This window comes from Falco punctatus (assembly GCF_963210335.1).
Source record: "Falco punctatus genome assembly, chromosome: 4".
NCBI classification, from domain to species: Eukaryota; Metazoa; Chordata; class Aves; order Falconiformes; family Falconidae; genus Falco; species Falco punctatus.
The window spans coordinates 42,894,626-42,917,231 of record NC_137583.1 but is presented as its reverse complement, the minus strand read 5'-3'; the positions used below and the strand labels follow the sequence as shown (position 1 = coordinate 42,917,231).

General features: G+C 39.1%; 1 protein-coding gene across 5 annotated transcripts in view; it reads left to right on the top strand.

The window, feature by feature from the left end:
- Positions 1 to 22,606, top strand: part of GRIN2A (glutamate ionotropic receptor NMDA type subunit 2A) — a 219,652-nt gene that overhangs the window by 105,953 nt on the left and 91,093 nt on the right. For all 5 annotated transcript variants that reach the window (XM_080386783.1, XM_080386780.1, XM_080386781.1 and 2 more), the window contains 2 exons: positions 3,051 to 3,643; positions 16,040 to 16,154. In XM_080386783.1, the coding sequence (XP_080242909.1) occupies positions 3,051 to 3,643; positions 16,040 to 16,154 (708 nt within the window). The remainder of the gene's footprint in view (positions 1 to 3,050; positions 3,644 to 16,039; positions 16,155 to 22,606) is intronic.

The window sequence follows — 22,606 nt, the reverse complement described above, 5'->3', positions numbered from 1 at the left end:
ATATCTGAGTAATTTTGGTTTTTTACAAGCATCACTTTGGTTTGCCTTTTAATACAGAACAGTAGAACTTAAATTCTAGATGTGTAATGAAATACTAAGTCTGTATGAAGCAGAGGAATAACAATGTTTTTCAGGAAGAATGTGAAGCTTTAAAAAGCCCCAAACGAACAGTTCCATAGATGTTTCAGCATATAATAGTTGAATCCCTTATAGTTTTATTTATTTATTTGCTATTTCTTCACTAAACTTTTTTTTTTCTCCCTAAATATAATGCATAATATGTCCTTGAATATTCTCCTTATAGGCACTTAAATATCTGCTGAAGTTTCTGAGACTGCAATTTGCTTGTAATCTTCCATCTGTTTCAAATTCATTGTAAACATGTACTGTCAGATCTTCAACTCTATAAAAGCATTACATGAAGTCAGTGGAGCTACATGGAATTTCTTCAGATGAGAATCTCACTTGCGATATTTGTATCTCCACTTTTCCTGAACCCGGTCTTGTTTTCACCATATAATTACTTTTTTTTTTCACCATTCTGATCACTAATTTGGTATCGTCTGATTTTGACTGAAGTTCACCTTCACAATTATGTGGAAAGGATTCATGTAATATGGGTGTGAACTTTGCAAAAATGTTTAATCAAAACTCCTTTCATAAACTATTTTTCTAACACAATTTTTACAGAAGGAAAGGATTTATTTATATTACTTTTCTCTTGTTGTCAGGCTTCTGTAATGGGTGACACAGGCCATTGTGCGCAAGACCATTGCTCATTGCCAGGGAAGGTGACAAGGACTGCTCTAGGTTAAAAATCTGTATTTACTAGTTAAAAAGGTCACACTTCTAAACAGCCATGTGCATCGTTTGTTGCCCTGGAAAGCTTCTTGCTGCTGTATTAGAGAAGTTTCTTGTGATGCACAAAGGACCAAGTTGTGTATTTTGTTTGAAAGAATTATTCCACTGCCTTAATAGCTATAAACCATATCTAGAAATGGGGTACAGTGAAAGAATAGGGTGGAAATAATCTATTTAATTTACTGTAAATTATTTTACTTATTTTTACTGTTATGTAGCATAATCACAAGTAAAAAAACAGGATAAGATAAGAGCTGGAGAAGATAAGAAGAAGCTGGAGCTTTGCATTACAATTTTTTTTTTTTTATGCTCAATTAGGAAGCTACAGCAAATTTGGATTCATGGCATTGTCTCTAGATATCTTATTTACTTTGTAATAGTAAATCAATATTTAAACCATTAAATGCTGACTTTGAACAGATTTTGTGTACTGGGTTTCTTTAGCTGTAAGTGTTGCCAGATAAAAAGCTTGTTTGCTTGTTTGTTTATTTTTAAGTACATAGTGCAGGTCACCAGGAAATAGCTCCTGTAAGCATTCAGCAATCACATCTTTCTAATTAAATTCTTCTCCCAAATAGGTTTTATAACATCTGTAACTAACCCCAAACCAGTTCAGATCTGGCGCTGGCATTCAGACGCTGAGGTACCAGAGAAGCTGTGGCAGATGATTTCATTACCACCAGCAGTGTGTGTTTTGTACCTTCAATATCAGTCTTCATGGTCTGATACAAGTCATAAGACTTTTATTGCTGTCAAGCTGTATAAAATCCTGCTGTCAGGTTCTTTACACTTGGAAAGTAATAACACTTCGCATCTTCTATGAAAAAAAAATAGTTTGCTCAGAGTAGATTTCTGTAGATACAATACAGAACTTGCAGATCTGAGTTAACCTTTCTCACTAATAATTGTATGTTTAACACCACCTTGCCATGAAATCTAAGTCAATAACCACATTCCTAAAACTTTTTAAACTAAAAGCACCATGTGTGTCATTCCTATAAAGGCTGCATAAGAAATCTTGAATTGTTAATATCTTATTTTTATATCTTAAGCTTTTCTTTCAGCAGTGGTTCATACTTTCTTTATCTGAAAATGATGCACGTAAGTTTCTGCTCCTGGTCAGGAATAAATACTGAAGTAAAATGAAAATAAAAAATCATACAGCTTCCTGTGTACAGTTCTGGAACTGAAATAATTGTGATGTATATAAATCTAGAATGTAAAATTTGAAAATAAATTTAGATCTTACAGCAACTTGGTAAAAACAGACCAATGAAAATGTTCATAAATGTAGCTCTAAGAAAATATGTTATTGTGTTGGCTGTTTCTGATAATGTTGTTAAAATAAGAGGCACCTGTTCTTATGCTGAATAAAATGTTATGAATACTATAAAAAACTAAGGCAAATATTCAAAATCAGTCTCCTAGCAAACTGACAGCACAGCTGCATCAGTCAGTGCAACTAGCTGTTACGGACTATGGGGCCGTTGCTTGAATTTGCTTCTATTCAAGTCCTTTGATGCAGATTGCTGGTTGTCCCTGTAGTCCCATCCTGTTAATTCTACATCAGACATCAATAGGCGATGTGCTCTAAACAGCACATGATCAGTAGTGAGCCCATGAAAGGCAGTGAACTCCGTACCTGGGATAATATATCTACTTCTGCAGATTCTGACAGCTTCCACCAAGTCCAATGAACCTGTGGGAATGAAGTATCCCTCAGACATTAGGTCTGGAGGTACAGAGGTTCTTCATATATGTACAGCATGTGCATTGCAATTTATTTTCACTGTAATAAAAGCTGGTACGAATTTATTGGGTCACATTCCTAATAAGTTTGATGAATCTAAAGCACCTGCTGGAGACGAGTCATTCGTTAGTGGGTGGCTGTCCCTAGGGAGCTTCCTCAGCAAGCAGTGTTAGATTTGTTGTCTTCAAGTGATCAAGCACTCAGAAATTTCCTACATAAATGTTTGTCACTTTTTGACAAATATTTTAATTATCTGCGGTGCTTACTTATGATCAGTGTTGCTTATTAATGACATGAACGCGATAAGACAAAGAAAGTTATTAGAATGCAACACAAGTTTGGTAGCCGTGGTGGACGAAAGCAAGCAGAAGAATTAGAGGTTATAGTCTCTTCACAATTGTACAAAAATTGTAATTTTTCACTGTGTTTGGTATTCTAGGATGTGATGTCCACGTTCTTCCAGTTTGGGGCATCCATCCAGCAAGAAGCCATCATCATGCTGAAGATCATGCAGGATTATGACTGGCATGTGTTCTCTCTGGTGACCACCACCTTCCCTGGATATCGAGACTTCATCAACGTCATTAAGACCACAGTGGAAAATAGCTTTGTGGGCTGGGACATGCAGAATGTCATCATACTTGATACTGCCTTTGGAGATGCCAAGACCCAAATTCAGCTGAAGAAAATTCATTCCTCCGTCATCCTGCTATATTGTTCCAAGGATGAAGCTGTCTACATATTGGATGAGGCTCGTTCCCTGGGCCTTACTGGCTATGATTTCTTTTGGATAGTTCCCAGTCTGGTTAGTGGTAACACAGAAATTACTCCCAAGGAGTTTCCTTCAGGACTCATTTCAGCATCTTATGATGAATGGGACTACAGTTTAGAAGCTCGGGTACGGGATGGCCTTGGGATTATTGCCACTGCTGCATCAGCCATGCTGGAAAAATACTCCTTCATTCCTGAGGCAAAAACTAGCTGCTATGGACAACTGGAGAAAAGCGACCAGCCATCTCACACCTTGCACAAGTAAGGCTTATTGGTTTGGGTTTTTTCCCCTACATAACCTTGGTAATTTTCCATCCTGTTGCCATTAAGTGTTTCTTGCAGGAGAGTATTGTTTTTTGTTAATCCCATCATGCCCTTTTTAAGCAATGATTTTCAGATGTTCCAAGGGAGTGGTTGGACTTGATGATCTTAAAGGTCTTTTCCAACCTAAATGATTCTATGCAAGAGAACTTGCTGCACTGATAACTGTACACATGGAAATGATGTTATGTGCTGTGGAGAATAAATACTGTTCTGGATCAGATATAGATAATGACAGAAATTGGTCATGGGTATGAAGCTGAGTTAATAAAATTGTGCTGTTATGCACTTCAACTATGAGGTAAAATTGCTAAAATACTCTGGAGGCTATACCTGAATAATCTGCATCATCAGGATGCTGGAAATATTTTAGAAGACAAGAGATATGCAGCAATAAAGAGGTGACCCTGGAAATTATATAAGTGTTAGATTAGTTGGGCAGCTTTTATCACCTAATAACTGAAATTTGTCACTTCTGGTCATGAGGGTTTAATTTTTGTCACTTGTACAAGAATAACTGTAAAAATTAATGGGTATTAATCCAAGTTGATATTTTCTCAAAACAGATTGTCATATGGGAACTGCCAAGGTTTAAATCAGGATTCTTTGCTGGTTTTTGTTGTTTTTTTATTTTTCCTTTCTATTATCCCTTTTAGATGTGGTACTCCTGATTACTTCTATCTAAATTGTTCCGTAATATGTCACATAGTAATATATTTCTTTATCTGCTTTGTGAAAGGAAGTAAAGGGAATCTTGTGTATTTTAAATAGCTCTTTACAATATCTCATATGGAAGTTACTAAGCAGTATTTATGAAATTTGTTCTGACCAAATATTGCAAATGAAGCACTTTCCACAGAAAAGTGGGATGGAATTGGCACAAGAAGGAAAAGCAGTGCTGATTTCATCTAGGAGGTTGCAGAACATTTTTAATCTTCTGGGATGTATGTGCATATTTAGACTAGGAGTTGATCGCCATTGATATCTTGGAACAGTTGTTTTCCATGAAAATGGTATCTTTGTGCACTGCATTCTTCAGGAGCGCTCTTAAAAGCCTAATGCTGACACGTAAATGGATTTTAACATTCTCTACATTTATTTTATAAACTGTGACCAAAGTTCAAAAACTTGTACAGTTCTCCTTAGAGAGGACTTGCCTTTAGTATGACACTCCCAGGTTTTTTTGGTCTTCCCTTTCCTATTTCTAAGCCTCTGCCTCTGTAACTGTACAAATTCACCGGAGGCATTGCAGAATATCTGTGATTCTTTTCCTGCTGTCCCAGTTGTCCTTGGGGAGTGACACGAGGCAGCATTGGGGTGGCAATCTGGTCCAGCATGGCTCTGGGAAAGCTGTAAGACAGTCACTCAGGTCAGGCCAGAGCAGCCAGGATGACTGTCCTACCTGCACCCAGTATGTGATCCTCATGCGGTTCTTCTTAATATATGTGCTGCTAATGCCAGATAAAAGCAAAAGCTAATGGCATCCCGTTAACCAGATTCTGTGCCTTAACAGTGAGATCTGTACAAAGCTGTCCAGTATTAATATCTGAACTCCAGTTTCTGTGAAAATTAAATTGTGTTCTGTCATCAGAAGTGTTGGTGTTTAAAGTGTTTAAGTGTGGTTTAGTTGGAAAGGGTACAAAACTTGAACCTGTTTTGAAAAGGACTCCTACCCCTTTGTTTTGCTAATATGCTAGGGTAGACTTGAATTAGGTATTCAGTGTTCAGCATAAGTTGTCTTTCTTCAAACTTTTTTTTCTTTAATTCTGTACAACTACAGGAATAGGGCTTGTAAGTGTTAGGGCATTGAGATTAGACTTCAGGAGATTCGGCAATGTGCAGTGTGTGATACACATAGAAATTATTAATAGAAGAAGTTGTAATACAATGCACTGTAGTTAATAAAGTCACTTCCCAATGTAAAACACTGAGCTATGAAGTGAGAATATATTTTCCGTACCAGAGATTCTTTGATCATCAAGCAGCAAGAAGCAGACTGTTTTTAATTTAAGAATGTCAGAATTACACTAAAATGAATAAACTTAAAATAGTCCTTCTTATGTAATAACTCCCCAAGACTATTCTTGTCACATATAATCTGTGAGTATATATATACAAGCATTTAGCCTTGCTAAGTAATCTCTGGGAGCTGACCAGTCTCTCCATGCCAAGGTGAATTACATAAATTCATCGTACTTTTTCATCCTCATCACTAAATTGTAGGTTTCTTCCTTACATGACAAATCAATCCCTAAAAAGGGGTTTTGTTCTGAAATGTAACACAGTTTCAGGTCACAGTGCAGCTTTGTATTTTAAGCTACAAGCTAAATGTATATGATGTTGTATTAAGGAGCTATCTTGAACAAAGGATTTTGGAGCATCATCACAAAGGCTAAAGTAAGTCTGGACCTGGGAGCCTGCCTCCCTGTTGGGGCTGGAGATCAGTGCTGGGGAAGTAATGTTGCATGAAGGGACACTGCTTGCAAGTTCAGGAGCAGGGAACTCAGTGGAAAGCAGGGAAGAGGCTCTGTAAGGTGATGCTTGAGCAGCAGCAAGCTCAGGAATGGAGCAAACCCCCAGGATTTGTAGACTCTATTATAATGACAGTCTAATAAAGCTTTAAACCCGGTATAGTATTCTAAGGCTATGCTATAATAGCTAATTTGCTTGTAAATGGAAATTGTTAATGGTTTATGTGCAACTTCCTGCATCTAGATAACGATTTTCATCTCCATTTATGAAGAAATTCTATGTAAAGAAAGCCATGAGGTGAAAGCTCCTCCTCCCTCTTTCTCAAATCCTTTGAGTATTAAATTGGTTTGAAGATATATATGTTTTGAAGCACACAGTTTATCCTTCCCCTGTCACTGCAATTCTAAGGTGCTTTTATTTGCTTTCTAGACCTAGAAAAAAGTCAGGTTTGCTTTAGTTTTTGAAATTATTTGATCAATGTTCATTCCTGGTACACATGGGAAAATCAGTTTTTCCCTATGAATAATGGATTTAAAAGAAAATATAGGGATAATTTTCAATGCATTAAACCCCATATATATATATATGTATTGATTCAGATCATCTTTTCCTATCTATGTAAGTCCCATTTTCTCCCAAGGAAGGAAAATACTATTGTGTGAAATACTGTCACTAGCACAGCAGGATAAATAGAATTAGCAGCTCATTAATACAATGTTGGTTGAACAAATGCTTGCTGTGTCTCAAAAAATGAAAACATGTAAGGAGACAAACAGCAAACCAAAATAAGTCTGCCAGCTGTCATGGAAAATGCCGCTGCTTTGTGAATAGAAATGCTTCTGCTGTCTCTAGAAGAGTACTAGTGTTGTGCATAAAAGTGATAACCCTGGGAGATACATTTCACAACATTTCCAGCCACTCCGATCCATACAGGGATGGGTGGAGATGACAAAGCTGTTGCTTTGCTGTCATTGTCCCGTAAAGCAAAAAGATGTGTCTGTCCATAGATAGCCAGGCATTTACCATGTGGTGTTTACATTTAGCTAGTTCAGTTTCCAAGTATAACCAAATAATATGCAGGATTTAGAGACTCATCTTACTTTCGACAGTGAAGGTGTAGAGCCAGCCAGCTGTCCTGACTGCTCTGGGCAGGCTGGCATTTCAGAGCCTTCCCAAGTGGGGGTTCCTTTATCTGTCATTCACTAAGCCAGGGAGCAGGAGCAATGCGACATCCAAAGGGCCAGGTACAAAGACATTAGTTGATACTCCCCGGAGTCACCCTGCTTTAAAAACCTGGGGACTCGATGGGAACAGCATTTTGAAATCTGCTACCCAATGTTGCTGCCTTTCCATGGGTGGTTCATTTTCTTGTCGGTGCTGTTGTGCTGCTGCTAGTTTACGGCCCAGCTACGAGGCAGTGTCCTCCTTCAGAGAGCAAGGGTATGCTGGCTGTCTAGTCCTGACACTTCTTCGTCAAATTTAATATTTGGATTCCAGCTTTCAGCAATGATGGATAAATTTTCCTCTTTTGAGCAAAATCAGGGATTAAATGGGACACAATGGTTTGATGAATAATCCAGAAACTCTTGTTTAATCTTTTGCTGCGTAAAGATCAACAGCCAATTTACAGAGGATTTGTTCATTTAACTTCTGTCAAAAGGCTTGAGAAAAATAAGTATCATCTGCTCTATTGTACGATTGAATATGTATCTTTATATATATATGAAGCAAAATGCTTTTTCACTAGTAGCATGCTTGCTGTGCAGAGAAAAAAATAATGTTATTTATTTTCACCTAAGACTCTCCAGGACATTTTGTTTGTCTCCTATTTTGTGACCCTGCTGCAGTTTTCCTGGAGCCACTGCATGCTCACAGGAGTGCATTGCATGCAGGGTGATGATCGGAGGCTCTAACCCAAGTTTCAGTAGTCACATACGTTGCTTACGTGTTGTGGAAGGAAACAGCTAATTTGAGTATATTTTCAATTTAGTACTTCGTTTCTGGTAACTGTAAAGCTTGAAGAAGGTTCAGGTTTTGCATGCTGCTAGATTTGTGTATTCTTCTTCGCTACTGTGAACGCTGCTCTGCGGGAGCAAATCCGAATGAGGATGATGCACTTAAATGGCTGAAGGCGTGAACAAAGCTGCAAGGCCAGGGGGATGTGGGGAGCAGCAGATTTCAGGGCAGGTCAGCATATCTAGGCAAGCATCTCCAAATAAGAACCAAGCTGCCAGTCCTAGTTTTAATGTTAACAACTAATTTCAGATGTTGTGGATTACAAGAAATTATTATTGTCAGCATGAAAAAAATAAATGAGAAAAGATGCTCAAGACAAGAAAAAATATTGTCGGTGGCAGGATCCCAGTTAGCCTCATTAATTTGTGCAGGGATGCTTTCTGATCGGGAGACTCGGTAGTAGAGTATTGTAGTAATTGGGTTGGTACATAGAGATACACAAAGACTAACTTACTGCCAATGAACAGATTTTAAACAGTAATGGCTAGATCTTTGCACTTCTTTTAATTCATGTGCTATAATTGCCCTTTTCTATAGTATGAGAGTATTTTCCATATAGTTCCATTTAAAGAGTAGGAATTGAATTGGTGGAACTGTTGTCATGTTCCTCTGAAAGTAAAATTAAACTTTGCTGACAACAAAAGAGGAGTTGTGGAGGAAAACACTCCATCCAGGAGATCCTGATGTGGTGCTTGTTTACTGACGAAATGATTAAAGAAATTATAGAAAATCTGTAACAGAATTTTATCCCAGGTTAGGTCAGTTTAAGAAGCAGAAGGTACCAAACAGTTCAAACAAGATCAGGGGCTTTTAGGAACCTTTCCTCCCTTTTGTGATCATTAACATTTTAAACAAGAGCAAGCATGGCCTCTGTTCTGGGGGTGAGCAGCACCAGCCTTCAGGGCCACAGGCCTTGAAATTCACTGTAAGTGAAGGTTCCTGGAGATGGAGCTGCTGCAGACACCATCTTCCTGCAGGAAGCCAAGCAGCTCCACAGGGAAGAGCTTGGGATGCTTCTGAGGTGGTGCAGCAAAATATAACCGCATTAGTTTTTATGAAATGTTACTGCTAATAATATTAACTCACTGAAGCTTCTGGTGTTCCATTACACTGATCTGCGGCACCATCCCAGGGAGCTGGGCCCTTTCTAACCTCGCCCCCTCCCCTTTCGCCGTTTTGGGAAAGGCTTCCCAAGCGTTTTGTCACTGGTCTGGCAGAATTGGGGCAAAATGACCGTTCCAGACCTAGTGGTAACTAACGCTTTAAGGAACAGCTGGCAGAAGGTACAAGTAGTTGGCATGCTATTCCTTTTTCACAGTCACTGAGCATATTGTTCCCAAAATTTTACTCATCCATGCTGGCGCAAGGCCTAGTGACTGTAGCTCCAAAGCAGGGTATCACTGAGGAGTTATATTCTGGAGACCGAGGGCTGAGGGAAGTGAAGGAAGAGGAGGGGGGCACATGAAGAGGAAGAAGAGGCTCTTTGTATCACTGCAAAGAATTTGAATTTTAAAAAAAAAAACCCCTACGTAGCCTAAGATACAATTTTTTTCTTTAAAAAAAATCCGCTGTTTGAAAAATGCATCGATACTTAGTTTAATGGTGATCTATTTCAGACCTACTTCTATATGTACTTCAGACCATGCATTATATATTCTGCATTCAGAGTTTCTTGATTTAACTTTATAGATTTTTTTAGGAAATCTGTTTCTTAATGGTAAATAATTTATCTTGGGATTCTTATCAATGAGTCTTTTTCAAATTCCACAGTAGAATCATAGTACGGAAGTTCAGCAGTTCAGAGCCTCAACAAGATAAAGAAGAAAAGACAAAATTTGGATTCACTCCTGTTTTTTTAGGTATGATGTTGAGTGAATGCCAAGCTCAGACAGACTGGCTATCTAGATTATTAAAATAGTTGGTTCATGCTATTTAAAGGAAAGAGAAATATCACCAGATGACACGTTGGTTGTGGGGCATTTCATTTGTTTTAAATCTGTTTGGAAATTCCTTCTTTGGGAGAGGAGGGGGAGTTTCTTCTACGAAGCCTGGATTTCCCTAAGTCTCTCCTGTTTCTCTACATAGCCTGTGGTTGTCACAGATTTGAAACGGAGCCCCATGGTGAAGAAGGCTCTAAATAAAAAGTTATAGTCCCAGTGATGGCACCTGAGGAATTTATCAAGATTTATTATCTGATCTGGGTTGCAGGGTGAGGGCAGCAAAGATGGGTCTGAACTTGTGGCAGTGAGGAGTCCCATGGGCTTTCCACTCCCTGAAGCTATCAGGCTGCGTCCTTTATTTTACAGGTCCAGTAACTAAGTTCCTTTCTCTGAAGGTAGCTTAGGAACAATAAGTTTTCCTTAATGCCTCTGCCTTACCCATCATATTTTTCCCAGCCAGCAATCTTTTGGGGAGCTGGATACGAGGTGGATTTCACACTAATTATAAACCAGCCTCTTATCGCAGAGCTGGCTCTGCTCCTGAACCTGATGAGTCTTGAATTTCTACTTTTAAAAGTCTGAATCTGTATAAAATTATCATTATAAAACAAAAAAGGAAGAAGTGGCAAAACCAAAAGAAAGGGCATCTGAGACAGTCTGTGCTTCCCATCTCTGAACTTGCTTCTAAAACCATGGGATGTTTGCTGAGGGTGTTTGCATGACCCTCTTGATTCCTAAAGACATAATTCCTGTCTGATGTGTGGAGCCCCTCTGTCCTGCAGCCAGCTGGCCAGCTCCTGCCCTGAGCCTCACTGCCCCTCCCGGTGCCCCTGGGTACTTTGAGGGGACGGACCTTGGAGCAGTTTCCCCCGCAATCGCACTCGCACTCGCACCTGCCAGAGTGAAGGTTTTAAAGGTAACCCTTTAATTCAACATTTCCCCCCACCCCCCAGCCATCAGTCTAGCAGTTTAATTATTGCTAGATGCTGTAGTGTTACGAAATGAGGTTAGTGAACAAGAAGGCTTAAAGAAGCCCCTTGGCAGGGAAGAACCCAAAGGATCCTTTCTGTAGGAAAAGCAGCTGTTATTACTGATTGCATTCAGTTACACAACTTGATCCTAGCACAGACAGTTTCACATTCATATTTCAGTGGATAGAAGAAAAGAAAATAAACATGAAATAGAGAAAAATGGAGAAAACATCAAAAAAGTTTGGAGGGGAGAAGAGGGCATTTTTTTACTGTATTAGTTTTGGTGAGAGCATTTTTTTTCATATGTAGAATAATTATCACAAGTACACTATATGCATTTATTTAAAAGATCCATTAACTAAAAAGTGATAAATGCTGGTTTCTGTTCCAGCAATATTGTACCCTAGTAAATGGTCTACTAAAAAGTTGAGGTCTGATCTTTTTGGCAGTCTTCCTCCATTTGTTAATGGAAATTGGAGTCAATAAAATTGTGATAAAATATTTACAGAGTAGGAAACCCCACGTTATTCAAGTGTGTTCTGTCTTTCTGGATAGAGTCAGAATTTTGACGTGGATAAATATTGCACAGTTCTGGCAATCTGAAGCTTTATCTGAATTACTTAATCTTTCAGAGTATAAAAATTGAGTGGAAACCTTGTGAGCAGTTTGTAACTTGGTGCTTCAAAGGCTTGCTGTAAATACAATGGGAAGAGTGTTCTGCTATGGTGCTTCAACACTTTTCAGTTTTGTTGGAAAAGGTGACAAAAATTTTGTATAAATGTTTAAAAGTCTTTTGGAATCTATAATACAGTCTTGGTTCTTCATACGATAAAAAACTGTTTGGGGTTCAGTGTGAGAGCAGCTTAACTTCTGCCCCCCAAAATCCCATTTTTCACACAGGTATCACCTGGGGAATCTTACTTACATAATTCAGTTTGCAGAAGTTAATTAAGACTTCAGTGTCCTAATACCATCACAAGACCTCCTGCTATCATGTCTTTGCAAAGGTTATAGCATTAATACGGTATGAAAGCAGATCAACTACTCATCCAAGCTGTATGCTAAATTGCCCCCTTAAAGCAATAAGTTCAAATAATCAAGCACCTCATTTAGTTAAGAACAGGAATATGCAATTCCAGATCTGCATCAGAAATATATTTTGACCATATCAGAAGCCAAAGAGATCTGCACAGGTTTAATTATGGGCAAACTTAAAACCCCATGCAAATAACATGTAATATAAATACTTTCTTTTCCTCACTCTTCCTAACCACAAACAGAAAAGCGCGTGGTTGTTTTTCACAGAGACAAGTGACTTAGGATCTTGGCCAGTAAAAACAGAGCAGGACTTCTGTCCTTTGTGGAGGAGAAATGACAATTCCAAAGGGAATATAGATTGTAGTCATTGGATTCTGAAGGACACAGGCAGCTGATGAATTTAATACAGAAGAGTGTGCTTGGGAAAACAAGAATCTCTTTGAAGTTCTTTTTTATTGCCGCAATTGGAGAAACAGGTGTAGCTCAGGCTGTGTCACTCACTGATACCTTGTATATGACTCAAACAATACAATTTTAAGAGGCTTCCAGATTAGGGACTTTTTTTTTTTTTTTCAACTTGCAAAAAGTGTGTTTCACTACTAAATGGCCAGTAAACTCACACAGTTTAAAAATACATGCTAATTTCAGTTTTTCAGTTTAGATTTGTGGTTAATCTTTTGCCTTGGTTGTTTTTTTTTTGTTTGGTTGGTTTTTTGTTTGGTTTTTGGTTATTTTTAGCACTTTGGCATCACCGCAACTACAGCATTGCAGCACTGCATCTTGTGATGGCCCTTGACTAGCTTTTAGGCTAGGGCATTTGCATATTAATTCCAAAATATGATGAGTGGTGGTTGAAATCTGGGGTAGTGATCCCATCAAACTACGTAAAAGAAGGGTTCCACTCAAGTCCAATCACTGATGCCTATGTAATTAAAAACTCAACTAGACACAAAAACCTGTTGTAGTACAGTGTGCATGTTTGTGGTCTAGCCCTGTTTTACTAAGATGAGGTGATTTCTGCCTGGCCTGTAGAATGATGTGTTCATTGTTGGGGGGTGTTGTTTCATGTGTGTGACTCGGGAGGGGACGTGTGTGGGAGGGTCCAGAAGGACGAACGCAGGCAGTGCATGCTTCCACAGTGTGTCCTTGTTTTCCCCTCGTGGCGACTTCCTGGGCATTTTGTTCCTCGCGCCACGATGCATTTGATTTGCAGCAGTGAATGAACGTTGTGCTGGTTCCTTACATGTATGCACAAGAAAATTCTGTTTGGTGGTTTGCCACTTCCTCTCAAGGTGGCAAACAAGCTTTTTATTACCAAGCAAGCTCTTTCAGCGCTGGATGAAAAATGTAATATACGGGAAATTAGTTCAACTGAAAAGCAAAGTTCTGCCAAGGGGAAAATTTTCACGCTGAAAGTCTCTCACAAAATATGAGTTATTACAACTGGTGAATTTACAAATTGCTGTCAAACTAGTGCAGAATGATGTTAATATGGCTGTTTAGGGCAGCGCACATTTAATTATTAACTGTTATGATACAAGGCCGCTATTTCTTCTGGGTCTATATACTTTTATTTAGTGTGATCCTGCTCTTGGGATTTTCAGGCAGGTGTGTCAATACAAAGCCGCCTTCTTTGGATATGGAGGTGAATAATTTTGTCTGTGTTAGGTTCACCAGGAGACCATGCTATTACTACTGCCACAAAAACAAACATACATGTAAACCAGTATCAATTTCTTGTAGGTAAAGCTTTACAGAGAGATATATGGGTAGTTAAAGTAACTTTAATACCCTTCAAAACACATCTCTCTGCAAGATGGAATGATATTGGTGTTGAGTTGAATTCCGGAAGGGGAGCACCTGGGTGAAAACTTGGACTGAATTTCATTCAATAAAATACAGTGATAACTCAGTGCCATTCAATGCACTTAGCTCCAGACCATGCATATGGGGTGGAGGGAGCATTAACTTCTGGAAGTGCCCTGGGATCTCCAAGATTTTGAGTTGCAGTATTACCTCTCACCCGCAGCATAGCCCTGTCAGGCTCACACAGACATTCTGGAGTTTTGATTTTTTTCAACATGACCAAAGAGCACCAATACCTTTAACTCTCTTCCTTTTCTTTCCTGATTTTCTGAGGTGATGGAATTTCAGGTAATGTATAAAATGATAGATTTTTTTCAATATCACAGTCTGGAGAACTTGACCTGTGTACTGTGGTAGTTCAGACTCTTGGCAATAAGTTCTCTGTATTTGTGCTTTAAATAAAAACTGCAATTTCTCATCAGTCTTTCTGACCCTGGAGCAGTGGAAACAATCTGTTCTCACTGAGAAACACTGAAGCTACATGGAAATGGAACAAATATTAATGTGGATTTATGTTATAAACCTGTGGAAAATTTCAACAGAAAATTATTTTTGAGGAAAGTCAAGTTTGTTAGATAGCCAGAATGCCAGCATTTCTGAAACAATGAAAGGACAGTGCTTTGGAAAAGAGGGTACATGGTTCAATGATGAATGGAAGGCAACAATTAGAAATTAGAAACTACACGTATTAATCAGGGAATGGAAAAATTAGGTAGAGTATATTAGAATTGGTAGAAAGTCAACAAGGAATTTAAGTCCTTCAGGGGCAAGTCTATGGCTAGAAAAGCTATAGGACTCTGTAGAGCTGAAGGATGTCTCTGAGGTGATGAGCAGAGTACTGAAACGCCTACCGCAGGGCAGATCAGGGCCACTGCAGGGGCTGGTGCTGAGCGCCTCTGGCCAAGGCTGATGTTCGTGAAGTCACCTGCAGCGTTATTCACCCGAGTTCATCAGTGTCCCTCTATGGCACAGTCCAGGTCAGAGCAATGACGCAGCAGCGATGATGTAGACTTTGCTAATGACAGGATTGCTGATAAGTACCATTCTGTCCTTAAAACATGCAGGCTAGCACGTCAATACAGGAGAACCGAGAAAGCAAACAACAGTACTATGGCTTGCCTTAGGAGACGTACCTCCTGGTGTGTCACTGAGTCATTTCCTTCTGTTGACATGAATTCATACAACATTTTCAGTTGAATAAGTCTCTCCTTTCTAGCTGAACAAAGTTCCTGTGGTAAATGAACAGTTTTGTTGATTCAGTGCCCAAACAGGTATGTCTAAAGGTAGAAAAGTTGGGACTGAACTGACATTTTCAACAAAATTTTACAAATCCTTCTTGCTGTACAATTTATTCTGAGTCCCTCTATTTTTTTTTGCTGTTCAAAGTGCTAATTAGTTTATGCATCTTTTGAAAACCACTGAAAATTAACCTAAATTAAAAAAAAAAAGTTTAAAATATATGTCTTTTTTTCTTTTTTAAATTACTGAGCTGAAATACTACCAAGCCCTTCAAAGTTTTCATGTCTGGTTTTGGCTGAAGGCATTAGTGGAACTTATCCAAATGTCACAAAGACCCTGTGTATAGCTACAGCGTTGGGAAGGGCTGACAGGACTCTTGGAGATCTGAGCAGGTGTAGCCAGAGGAGTTGCACTCACCTCTGGGTATTACTCTAGTGAGACAATAGTATAATGTTACATGCAGAGCTGATGTAGACATGTTTAAAATGGTCCTCAAAAACTGGTGAGGTTGTGCAAAGTACATTCATGGAGCGTACAGGACATATATAATGTGGAAGCTGCTTTAAGAATTTTGTCTGCATTAGAAATCATAGTAAAGAGCATTTTGGTTTGTCTTCTATTATGCACTGCCTTGGCATGCTTAGAATCCCCATGCTGCGAACGTAGGCTTTTCACAGCATCAACAGGATTCGGTGCATGTATTTCATCAGTGGTTCTGATGACTGAACTAGCTTGCTCATTAACTGCTGGACAGCTCATTAATTTTTCAATGAAATTTTTTCCTTGCCTTCTAGGTTCATGATGAATGTGACTTGGGAAGGTAAAGATTTGTCCTTCACAGCAGATGGTTACCAGGCACACCCCAGGCTGGTGGTGATCGTACTGAACAACGATCGCGAATGGGAAAAGGTGAGCGTTACCTCCAGGGAAAAGCGTGCGAGGAGACAGGAGAGACACGGTAGAACCCTGTTAATGACAAGTAGACAGATTAACGTCATGGATGTCAATGATGATGTTCTGCTGTAGCAGGTTTGTCACAACAGTTCAGAAAAGATAATTTTACCTTATTCTGAGTATGTCTAAGGAGCTTTAACAGGGAAAGCAACATATCAGTGAAGATAAGCCATGTGGGTTTCAGAAGATCCCTGTGAAACACACCTTACGTTTCTTCCTAGTTTAGCAAAATAAAATGTATGACTAAAAAATCTCCAGGAACTTGGGTGTTAACTACCTAAGTTTGGATGGATTTGTATACCTTGACAACTCCAGTCTTTTGTTTGCTTGGTTTTATATTCTTTGACATATTTTAGAGTAAAAATACACTACCTTTTTTTTTTTTAACTGTACAATTCCTGTTGAATTGGAGGATAATCCCTATAAAATTTGCCTAAAAAAATCAGACTTGTGTTCTACTGGTAGGCAAGAGATCCATAAACCTCTATATAGCCTAGAAGGAAAAGCGTCTTAATATCAGAATGAATCATATATGCGAGTAATAAAATAAAAAATTTCTCATGAGTGTTTTTTCTTTAAGACTCCCACCTCAGCTCATGATTGTTTTGACTTTGAGTTTTACATGTTATCTGTGGTCCTGTGTTTTAAAAACAGGAGGCCTTAGAAACTGTTTGCAACATGATACTGTAGGGAAAAATAAATTTTTATCATCCCACGATTTTATTTTAAATTCATTAAGCATGATCCTGCATTATCTAAATTCCTGCTGAAAACTCTGAACCCCTTTTCTTACAGTTTTAGGATCCCATAAAATCAACTTAAAACTCCAGTTTGTAAGACTGTAAGACTCCTCATGCTGTTGAATAATAATGACAAAATAAGAATTACTGAAGGACATGTCACTAAATACGTAGTCATGCAAAACCACAGAGAGTAGTCCTAGATTATGCTATGTATTTCTTTATGTTCATTTGATGTAAATTTAATTCTCTGGATAAATTCAATTCTATCCAAATGTGTCAATCTGAATCTTTGGAGGAATCTTTCGCTCAATAACCATTATGAAAATTTCTTACCCTATTTTAAAATTCTTCAACGGTCTGCATATTGTATATAATGTTCTGGAAAAAAATATTGTACTACTTAGGTAATATTAGTATGAAGCACCAAAAGGAGAAAATGGTTAGAGAGGCAGCCAACAATTCTTATGGTATAATAAATTCATACTCTTTCTACCTTAAAACTTCTCTAAAGAGACCATTCAAAGGACAAGGGGAGATAGGTTTGATGTTTCTGAAAAATGAGCTAACAGCAGCAAAGAAATGCTGGATATATAAACCAACAGTATTTGCAAGAAATAACTTGAGCCAGTTTTAACCTTCAAGTGACTCCTCTATCAGGGAATAGAAGATTTGGGGCGTGCTTTGCTGTATCTGACTGTGCACACTGTTGTACGGTGGCAGCGCCCACTTCACCTGCTGCACTGGGCTACACAGTTCTTAGGCTGGTGCTTACATTGTCTGGGCACAGTTTTCCATCTGGCTGATCCTCTTCTGCTCATTGTCACATTTGAGGGGCTTCTAGGAGGAAAAAAGAGTGACTGAAAGGAGGCTCCTACCCAGAAAAAAAAAATCATGCATCTGCTTCTAGCTGCCCTTTGGCTTTAGAGCCATTCTGGGCAGGCCAGGCAAGTTCCTTCGTTGGAGACCGCCTGCCCCTAGCTGCAGCTTTCGCCTCTGCTTCTCTGTCGTAGGACTATGGGAAGGGGTCCAGGTTTAATTATGTCAGAGGGGAGAAGTGAAAGGCTGCCAAGAATGGGCTGTCACCACCAGAATTATTCTTATGACCACAAGCTGATCTCTGCCTCTCTGGATGAAGACAAATAAACTGACTAATCAATTATCCTGGCAAGCTGGATGTAGCTCTCGGCTATCTCAGAGCACCCCACATTTATACCGGCAGAGCATCACTGTGCACTTCAGAAATAATGGGACAGTTCTTCTGACTCAGAGACATGAGAAGGCCCTTGCCCACCCCCTGGTTTGTTTAAACATCTCTCTAGTGTCATCTCGACATTCTTTCCAAGTTGCATTTCTCACTCCTTTGTATCTCCTAGCCAGTTTCTTCCTCCTTGTTCCTTTCTCCTTGTCTGTTTTGCCCAATTTCAAAACTGTCAAAGTTACTCATCTGAGATCTAACGCTTCCTGCTCTGAGCTTCCAGTCAGGCGCATGCTTTTACTTCCAATTACAGTATTGCAATGAATATCACAGCATTGTTTTATTGAAGTATTACTAAATATCCTCAATCCTATATGGAAAACATAGAGTCCTAGTTTCTAATTAAATTATTTACTCATGTGAAAAACTGACAATGCAACACTCTGCTAATCCTTGTAATGTAACTACACAGAAATTGCTAGTAGCTACTTTATGTAAGAAAGTAATTGTGGTTTATGTGAAGATTTCTTTACCCAGTATTCTCCTGAAAATACAAGATTTAATATTAAAACTCAACTTTCTTTGGTTTTAGTATAATAATATGATTTTACTTAAAAACAACTTTTTCTTGGTCTCAAAATTGATATACTTGACTTGAAGCTTGAGGTTATGGAAAATCCGTTCAACCATAGTTGAAGAGCATACATCTTACCCCTAGGAAAAGAAGTTCCTTTTCATTTACAAATGACTCAGTATCAAAACTTTGAAGTGGTAACTTCACATGTAAATGGGCTGACTGAGGGATTTGTCCCATATCAGGTTCTGAAAAAAGCTGGTTGGATGATAATAATTTGAAGACTGAAAATCACATTTGGGCATGTTCAGCAGGCATCCAGCAAGACATTTTGACAGATTCTAAAGCAGCTACTCAAACTTCTGACATCAACATTCATATCCTTGCTGCTAATCTTGACAGGCAAAGGGGCTGCTGTTCTCAGGCAAGAGATTTTTAAGAAGACAAGCTTAGCGTGCTTGTTTCAGTGAAACTTGATAAATTTGCCAGAGTTAATAGTGTTTCCCGAATATCACCAAAGCACTGCAGGAACACCATGCTGTGCTAAAAAGTCCTCAGAGTCCAGCAGTACCAGCTGCAACCCCCCCCCCACCACCACCCCCACCACCCCCCTGCCATTAATCTTATCGCAGTGAGATGTGACCTGGGTGTCTCCCGCAGCCCATTAACTTCACTGAGTTGCAAGTTTCACAGCCTGTTTGTCTGTCTGTCTGTGTGGAAATAAAACCAATAAATCCAATATTAAAACCATATACTAGAATATAATTACCAGTGGCAAAATTAGGTGGTTTAATTATCTGTGCATATCATACATGTTAAGTAAGGTAGGGAGGACTGTATAGCATTTAAAGATGAGTTCCATGGTAAAAATTGTTTTTACTAGTTTTCTAGATACATACAGATGAAATTACCATGGTGGTCAGTATTCTGGGTCAATTTGTGAGACATGTGTCCTACATTGTTGTAGGCAATGAATTTTTACAGGAAGCAAGAGTAACAGGTGCTACATGGCACAGTTGCTAGCTAAATGCCACTGGAAGAACTGTTACTTCCAGATTTATTCTAAACATAACCGAGCATTTTTAACTTTCTATTAATTCAGGATTTAATGTAGAACTTGATTTTGCTCTGATTTAAGTAGCATATGCCAGATCTACGAGCTCTGTGTGAGGTTGTACACATTTGTATCTAAGTAGGAATGAGTGGGCAGAGGGTACGTGATTCCTGCCTGGAATAAATGAACCAAGGTCTTCACAGAGAGCTCCATCTGGCTACTAACATCCACCGTCATGTAGCTGAGAAAAGACAGCTAGCATATCTAATGGTACAGCTGAAACGGCACTGGGCAAAAAGCTAAGACTTGGTCAGATTTCTGACAGAGCTTTTTGTCCGAGTTCTGTGATAACAAAAAGTCACTGGGATGGTACAGCGTAGTTTCTTGAGAAATCTCAATTGATTTCAGAGCAGGGGTCAAGACAGCTGAAGGACCTTGATGGGTCATGATAGACATTCCGTAAAAGTTGTGAAGAAATGCGTGTATTTTAACTAGTACAGATGAAACTGCATGATCTAATCATCCACTTGCTCATATCCCTTTTGTCAGTAGCTCTGTGGCCTAACAAGATGTATTATCTGTGCCCACAGCAGAAACAGCATGCTCTTTAACATCTGTTGGGTTGTCATTTCCTTTGTTCCATCCTTGTTGCTTAGTGTGTTTAGTCTCCCTGTAAATATGCCTATCCTGACACTTGCTGTCGAGTGAAAATTGCATATTGTTTCTATATCAGTGAGCTTTCAGTTAGCCTAAAGGCATTTCCTTTGACCTTTACTGTACTGACTTGTTTGAATTGCACCAATTATTGTGCAGCATTTCTTAAATCATGTATTCCCGGGGAGGATGATTCCTTTCTCTCTGCTATTGTAAAGGATTTGCAGCTACCATAGCAAGCGGTGGTAAAGTGTGCTTTCCTCCTGTTCTTTACAGCTAATATTAGAGAGGAGATTAAAGAGTAGGGAGACTTTCAGAGCAGCTCTTCCTCTCTGGAGGTAAAGGTATGGCTATCTGGATGTTTCTGGAAAGCTGTGAGATCTTCACTGAGTGCAGAGGTGACAAAAAGTCTTCCCTCCCTGGGAGGTGGAGGAAGGTGCTGTCAATTTGATTAGCTCCTTTCCTTCCTAATGACACAACTCGTAGAAGGGCTGCTTTGGCACAAGTTTGAACTCTTGCACTGCATAGAGTTATTTGGGACATCTCCCAGTACCAAGACTATACCAGCCACTGAGGATTTGGAGAGTGCTGATTACTAATTCTGTATTGGAAAATGAGGCTACAGGAGGTGGCTGCTTTTCTTTCTTCCCCTGTTTGTTTACGATATCCCCGGGTAGTGTGTTTTCCTCTGAGCCCTGCTGGTCACAGCACTGGTGCCTTCCCGTCAGCGTAAGGAGCTGCCACCAGGGAAGAGCGGGACATTCGCATACACCATATGAGAGTTTGCAGCAAATTTTGAAAACTTCAAAGTCTTTAAATCAATGTCTTCAAACCACGCTGGACTGTAAACCACTCCCTATTAATAAGACATGAAAGTGCTCACATCATATTTTGTCATTGAAATTCAGAGTGCCATTGTGAAATAAGGGCCTTGGGAAACACGAGTTGACACGCAGGTCTGCAGCAGAACGTGTGCAACAGGCACTGTTTCTGGAGGAAGGATTTTGCTCTTGTGCTTTGTTCTGCAGCTGCCTTTTATTGCTAACCCGACAAACTCAATTTATGCTTTCCAGTTATTGACTTTAAAACTTGCCAGAGTAGCTCTTCCTTGTAAGTGGAATAATATGATGAAATAAAAGTAAAAAATATTTTTTCCTATAAAGCAAGATGAGTTAGATTTTGTGTTTGCTTAGCATTGTTTTCTTTACAGAAGTGAGACAGCTCAAAAAGTATGTTTGCAATACGTGTGTGTGTTTAATGTAGAAATAATACCCCTGAAAATTTTTCTCTTTTCAAAGGTTCAATTGGCTAGTCCTGGGAGTGCATTTAGTAGCTGTGTTGTAATGTAACATTTTTTCTTACAAAAAGATGATGGCTGTGTATTGCGTACGGTTCCCATCTGCTGGGAAGAGGGTGATAGGACCAAGTTATTTGTTTGTTTTCTGTGAGATATGCCAATGTGACAGACTTCCTTTTCGTGCCAGCATTGGCATGCAAGGGAGAACATACTCTGCTCTTTTCTCTCTCTGCTCAGGATCTGGCCTTGCCCTTTTTCTCTGATTCGATGGTCTCTGTGAGGGTGTGTGATTAGGATTGTGTCAATCATCGTTGTGTTATTTAAAACCTGCTTTAGGGTGCAGTGGGAGAGGGGTCTCCCTGAGGTACAACCACGTGTAAAGACAAAGTCGTCTGTCTTTCTTAGGCTGGCTGTAATTATCTGGCTGTTACACAGAAACACAGCTAATACTTCATTATCACTCTCCTTGCCTGCAATCTTCAAAAGATAAAAAGGCATGGGTGAGCTGGCCAACCCATGGATGTGACACAGTGAGTTTGTAAGGTGCTTTAGATAGTGGTGGATAAGTTGAGGATCCTATGATTGCTAATGCAGTCCGACATCAAACAAGCTCTTTGTGCTCTCAGCTATTTTCTGATTTCCTTCCTGTATCCTGTAGAGATTAAACCAAAGGGAATATTCCAGAGTGCATATGGAGATGGAGAAAATAGGAAAGAATGTACAAGTTCAAAAGAAATACAAAGGTATATGTATCATTGCAAGTCCATACTTGAAGTTGAGTTTTGCACCTACAATAGTGAATCAAGGGCTTGATTCAGTATTGAAACTGTATTTTTTTCTGAGAGTCCCGGTCTTTTGGCCATAAATAAGGATTTCTATAATTTGGGCTA